This window comes from Malus sylvestris, chromosome 8 (genome assembly GCF_916048215.2).
Source record: "Malus sylvestris chromosome 8, drMalSylv7.2, whole genome shotgun sequence".
Taxonomy (NCBI): Eukaryota; Viridiplantae; Streptophyta; class Magnoliopsida; order Rosales; family Rosaceae; genus Malus; species Malus sylvestris.
The window spans coordinates 7,255,527-7,261,526 of NC_062267.1; the positions used below are offsets into that span (position 1 = coordinate 7,255,527).

Sequence of the window (6,000 nt, forward strand, 5' to 3'; positions counted from 1 at the left end):
TCAATTGCTTCATATCTTCTTCTTTGTTGGAAATCTAATATCGGAAGCTTGACAAAACAATTTACAACTTCTCATTATATGATTTTGTTCCTAATGACACTCAGGCCATTTAAGATATAACCCCACTCTTATTGGGCTAGCAGATGATTAAGTTAGGATAGTATTGGTGTTAATCATCTATCATCTCTTCCACGCTCTTGTAAGCACCTAATTAACAGCATTAGATTCCAATGTGAGAGAGGACATGCATAAGCCACAAGCCTATAGAGTCACTCTCAAATTTAGGCTACTTTACTAAACCCTACTTAAGAAATGCTAAGGAGATTCTTAAAATTGGACTCTCCATGAACTCTCTGACACTTCACAATTTAACGTTAATTCACATGTTATTATTATAAAGAGAGTCCAAAAAGAGTCATACTTTTGAGAGTCTCATTAGACCATCTCCAAAGGAAATGTCAAATTACAATTGATGACTGATGTGGCAATCTAAAGTATTATGTCAAATTTTGTACTTTTCCAACTAAATTATCAAATGTTATTTTGTTATTTAAATAGAACTTTAAATGGTTGTAATTATTATTAAAAAAATGTTGAAACAAAATTTTTATTGGTTAAAATGTTAGTGGAATAAGAGACCCACCATTAAAATGAATTAAAAATAAATTTGACATTGATGTCAAATTTAACTCCAAAACACAAAGCCTCCAAATTCAGTCAGCAAATAACACTTCAGTTGGAGGGACTTTTGATGTCAAATATGAATAGTGGCATTACACCTAGAATTTTAACATCTCATTTGAAGATGTTCTTAGTATTTCTAAACCTTACTTTTACGGAAAGGGATCCTCTTCAGATTCCTTCCTTCTAATCCACCAAGTCCGGGGATCTGAGCCGTTGAAATTTGATCCAAAAACTACAAACAGGGACATACTATAAAAGTTATAATAACTTTAACTGTTGAATCAAATTTCAATGATCCGATCTCCGAACTTGATGGATTAGGATGAAGGAATCTGGAGAAGATCCCTTTCCTACTTTTAGCTCAGTGCCATCTTTTCCGTAGTTCTCACACGTGCAGTGTTGCGCATGTGGTAATTGGCAGGTTCATCTGAAATCTTGACACGTTAAGCTATGGGCCTATGGCCGACTAACCACTGTCCAAAGGACCATATTGTTCTGAAATCTTTTGTTTCATCGGACGTAAATTGTGTGAGTGAGTCTCTAGTACAAACAATATGGGCCAGCAATACATGTGAATCCCTTTCTGCTTTTTCATATTCTTCTGATGAGAATTTCAGGCCTAACTTGTTTGAGGTCCTTGGTTGTATTCACGGAAAGGGCTAAATATAGTTATGTTTAAAATCATAGTTTTATAAAAAAATTATTGTAAATAAATAGTGTCATGTCTTGTATATCATCGGTAACCGAATGACTGCATATAGCCTTCTTGATAATTTATTATTTTAAGTTTATACTTTAAATTTATTGGTTAATTTAATTATACTGTTTTTAGATGTTTTCAAATATAATCGTTAAATTTTAATCAATTATTGAAAATGAGGAGCGAGGCCCAAATAAATTACTAAGAGAAGGCTACATTTGTCGAGCATGATGCCCTTTTGACTAAATAATAACCTGTTGGGCTTCATAATTTATAGCCCAATTATAAATGGAGATAAGATTTTAGACAAATTAGATGTTTTTTTTATTTTTAAACCTTTAGTCCTGTTGATTGAAGATGACCTAAATTATCAAACATGTCAGAGGAATCACCATCAGCAATCTGGCAAACACAAAGCCTCAGCAGGTTCATGATAAAAGTGGTTTCAGGAATCTTCATTCAGTTGGCTACTTTTGACAACAAGAATTTTCGGATGCCCTACCTAAAATCTGTACCTTTCAATCACGAAATGGCATCTAATTTTAGTAGAGACTACGAAAAGTTGTGTCATGTTAGTTCGTCAATGAAATACGTCTGCCAACAGATCTTTTTATTTTCAAATTCAAATTCTGTCTCTGTAAATAAGAATAATTTAGAATATACGCCGTCAGAATTAATATTGTGCTGTGATTTAAAAAGAAATGAAGATTACGGAGATGCTTTGGCTGTTTATTTAACGATAATCAGAAAAATACGTCCCACTTCAACTAAAGTTTACACCTAATGAAAGGCATCCATTTCTGATATAAGCCTCCGCCAACATCAAAACAAAGCCTAGGTACGGATTATTTAGTATCTAAGACTCCCAACAAAGCAAACCCAGAGAGATTTTTCACTTTCAAAATCCCTCCCTACTCCCAAATCTCAACCTCCATGAACCCATCCTCGGTAGCACACCCCCTAAACATTCCCATACAATTAAACCCATAAGCTACTTCACCTTTGTTAGACACAGCTATGAGTCCGGCCTTGCCATCATCAAGCCTCTCTTTGATCACAAAATCCACTGCATCTTGCAGCCCCAGGCCCTTGTACTCCATAACTGCTGCCACCTCACGCGCGAGTGTCCCGCGTATGATTGCCTCGCCCTCTCCAGTGCACGAGACCCCGCAAAGGTTACATGCATAGGTACCGGCACCAATGAGTGGCGAGTCACCGATTCGACCAGTCATTTTGTTCATGAGCCCACCGGTGGATGTAGCTGCAGCGCAACGCCCTTGGCTATCTACCACCACACACCCAACGGTCTCAGGGGCGTAAACTCTAATGGGAAGCCCGTTCATGACCAACGGACTCTCCACGCCTGCGCTGCAACTCTCCAATCCTAATGGAATCCTATAATCAAACTGCACGCGACCAAAATTAATTAATATAGGACCCAAAACATACTAAGTACTTAATCCGTTAATTAATTACCCTTGATGAAAACAGAATATACGTACCAAAATTGTGTTGGCCTCCTTGGCCAATTTGAGCATCCCCACATTATCCTCCGTGATGAAATACTCATTGTCCACGACCTCAACGCCCTAAAATATTACACGAAACCCCATTAAGATTCCACAGAAAAATAATATATACAAATGAAATCTTTGTTCAGATTATATTTGTAAACCACATGATTTAACGATTAATAATAAAATATAACAATCAACTATCGTTATACTCAGTTTACAAAATAGGATCTAAAAATAAAGTTCATATTATTTTTCTATATGAGATAGTAGTGGAAGGAGATCAACTAAAATAATAATTAAGTAAACGTGTGACACTATGAACAGTAAGGTGGAATCTTTGCACTAGATTCAGATTCATTACACCTGCAGTACAAGACACGAGTTTATATTTTATTCAAATTTCTTGGTATAAGGATTTATTATTTTTTTCAAGAATCCAAATTTGAATTTTGGTTCTGCATTTGCGTATTAAATATTATTATAGATAATGAAAGGGGTTAAAGTGAAAATATTATAAACCTGTTGTCGGGCGAAGTCTTCGGCGCCGGAGAAGGCGAGGTAGGAATGAGGGGATTTTTCCATGACGAGGCGGGCGAGTGAAACGGGATTCTTAACCGTGGTTAAGCCCGAAACGGCGCCGCACCGTCTCTTGGGTCCGTCCATGATGCTGGCTTCCATCTCAACCGTCCCTTTAGCGGTGAGAGCGGATCCACGGCCAGAGTTGAAGAAGGGATCGGTTTCCAATTCCCGAACCTATTTTTTGACAAAACCACTTCACAAAAATTAATAATAAAACCAAGATTCAGTGAAAAAAAATAAAGGAAAACTAATGAAAAATTCAAAAAAACTTCTCTTTTAATGAAAAATCTTTTTTAAAAGTATAGTGAATAGTACAAGAGAAATATATAAAGGTGGCTTTTCATTAAAAATGAACAGTACCCCGGAAGTGTTTTGTTAAAACTCCTAAAAAATAATTAAAAATAAAATAGTTTTTGAGGAGTGTAAACTAGAAGAGAAATTCCAGCATGCATCATGCACCGCCAGCTTAGGGTAACCAGGCAAACTAAAAACGTGACTAAAAACTCGGAAAACATAACAAGAAAGTTTTCAGTGTTTGGAAAATCATTACGGCTTGTTTGGTCATGTAAAAAACACATAAGACAAACACAGAAATGGGATTAAATCGGCAGTAAAAGATATTGAACATGAAAATCAAAGGGATAAAAGCAAAGAATAAAAATGCAGATGCAAGTTAGGTTAGCTGGGTTTGAGTTTAATATCATGTTATAAATTAGGGTAGTTCAAAATACCGTCTTGTAAGATATGACGGAAAACATGAATGCCATTTTTATGGGATTGAAATGGAGAGAAATGTCAAGAGGGGGAGGGAGGAGACGTACAACGAGTTCAACAACATCGATGGCGGTGAGATCGGAGCGGAGAGCAGAGATGCCGAGATTGAGGCACCGGGTGAGGAGTTGTTTGGCCTGCTCCTGACGCTCCATGGGGAGGTTTGGGTCGACACCCGCTCCGCCGTGAACCGCAATTGCCCAACCACCCATATTTTTCTGCCTCTTACTAGCTCTCTCTGTGTCCCTCTCTGGACTTGCTTTGGTGCGACTCTAGATCTCTCTATGTGCGCGCCCTCTTTTTTGCTTTGTTTGTGTTGTGGCTACGAAATGCCAGGTTGCGGTGATTTTATAGGCAGGGGCGGATTCCAAATTGCCTCTTGGGGTCGGATCCTAAAATTTAATTATATTGGGGCGTGCTGATTTCCAAGGTTTGGCCCGAATATAAAAAGGGAATGCTGCTTACCTTTTTCATTTGAAAAGAGCTCAGGTGGTCGAAAAATTGCTTATGTAGTAAAAAAATTAGGGTAGGATTCTCTCCTATCTTTTTTCTCCTTCCTTTCCTACTTCTTCTATTTGAACGGTCACGGTTAAGCTACGTCAACATCTTATATTAATTTTATATAGAAAGAGAAAGACAAAATAGAGAATGTGAGAGGAGGGGAGAGAAGGAGATAGAAAGAGGAGGAGAGATAAACCTAGTCCAAAAAATTAAGGATTTAAGCCCCTGTAGTGAAGTATGTTAAGATTTAGGCCCAAAATTAAAAATTTCATCAATTATCCATTAATTGTTAGCACATGAGGCTCATGTGAGGCTAAAAGATAAAATTAGATTTACATGTAAGCTTCATGTGCTGACAACTAATGGAGAATTTTGTTTTAGCCTTATATATGTGGCTCACGTGCTAATAATTAACGGAGAGTTAATGGAATATCTTCCGACTACCTTATTACCACAAGGACTAACAATCCAATTAGGCCTTTGAAAAATGATAGAGAGATCAAATGCGTGCGAAAATAATTCTTAGTTTTAAAGAGCATATGTATGCCCACTCATCTTGTAACTAAAATATTGACAACAAATCATAACTATGTACTTGGTGGGAGTTTAATCCCACTACTTCTCTTCGTTCCTAATAACTAACTATTTAATCCACTAACTCTATCATTCTGCTAATAAAATAAATAACAAATCAATATGAAGGAGTAAAACAATAGGATATGTGGATTTTTCTATAGGCCTAGACTTGACTAAGTTTATTAGCACAATGTGCTCTTTTATATGTCTCCAAGTTCATATTCATTCTCTATATTTTGAATAATGAAAAATGACAAATGACTCATTTGGAAGTGTGTTTTAAAATAACTGAAAGTGCTTTTGATGAAATTGTTTTTGGATTTGAAAAGCGCTTGAAATGTTTTATGCAAGAGTATCAGTTATGTGCTTCTTTCAAGAAGCACGTCATTTGATTTTCCAGGATTCATTAGTATTTTTACTAAGAATTGGTTCCAAAACACTTTCATCAAAAGTGATTTCAATCATTTTAAATGCACTTCCAAACGAGTCCAAAATCACATTTGTATGTCCTTTTACACACCTATGTTTAATCATATTTGTTATTTTCGTTTAATTTTATTAAGATTTCTCGATTAAAATCAAACTTAATTAGGATTCCCCTGCGTTGCATTTGTTTTGTGCCCCACTTGTTGCGGGAAGTTATTCTAGTGTTAACTGTGTCCAATGGGGAAC

General features: G+C 36.4%; 1 protein-coding gene across 1 annotated transcript; it reads right to left on the reverse strand.

The window, feature by feature from the left end:
- Positions 1-2,092: 2,092 nt before the first annotated feature.
- LOC126633040 (probable isoaspartyl peptidase/L-asparaginase 2) lies at positions 2,093-4,670 on the reverse strand. Its single transcript, XM_050303586.1, has 4 exons — positions 4,302-4,670; positions 3,421-3,654; positions 2,887-2,973; positions 2,093-2,790 (listed from the first exon to the last, which is right to left on the reverse strand). Exons 1-4 carry the CDS (start codon positions 4,461-4,463, stop codon positions 2,296-2,298), a joined length of 978 nt encoding a protein of 325 aa, XP_050159543.1. The 5' UTR covers positions 4,464-4,670; the 3' UTR covers positions 2,093-2,295.
- Positions 4,671-6,000: the final 1,330 nt, after the last annotated feature.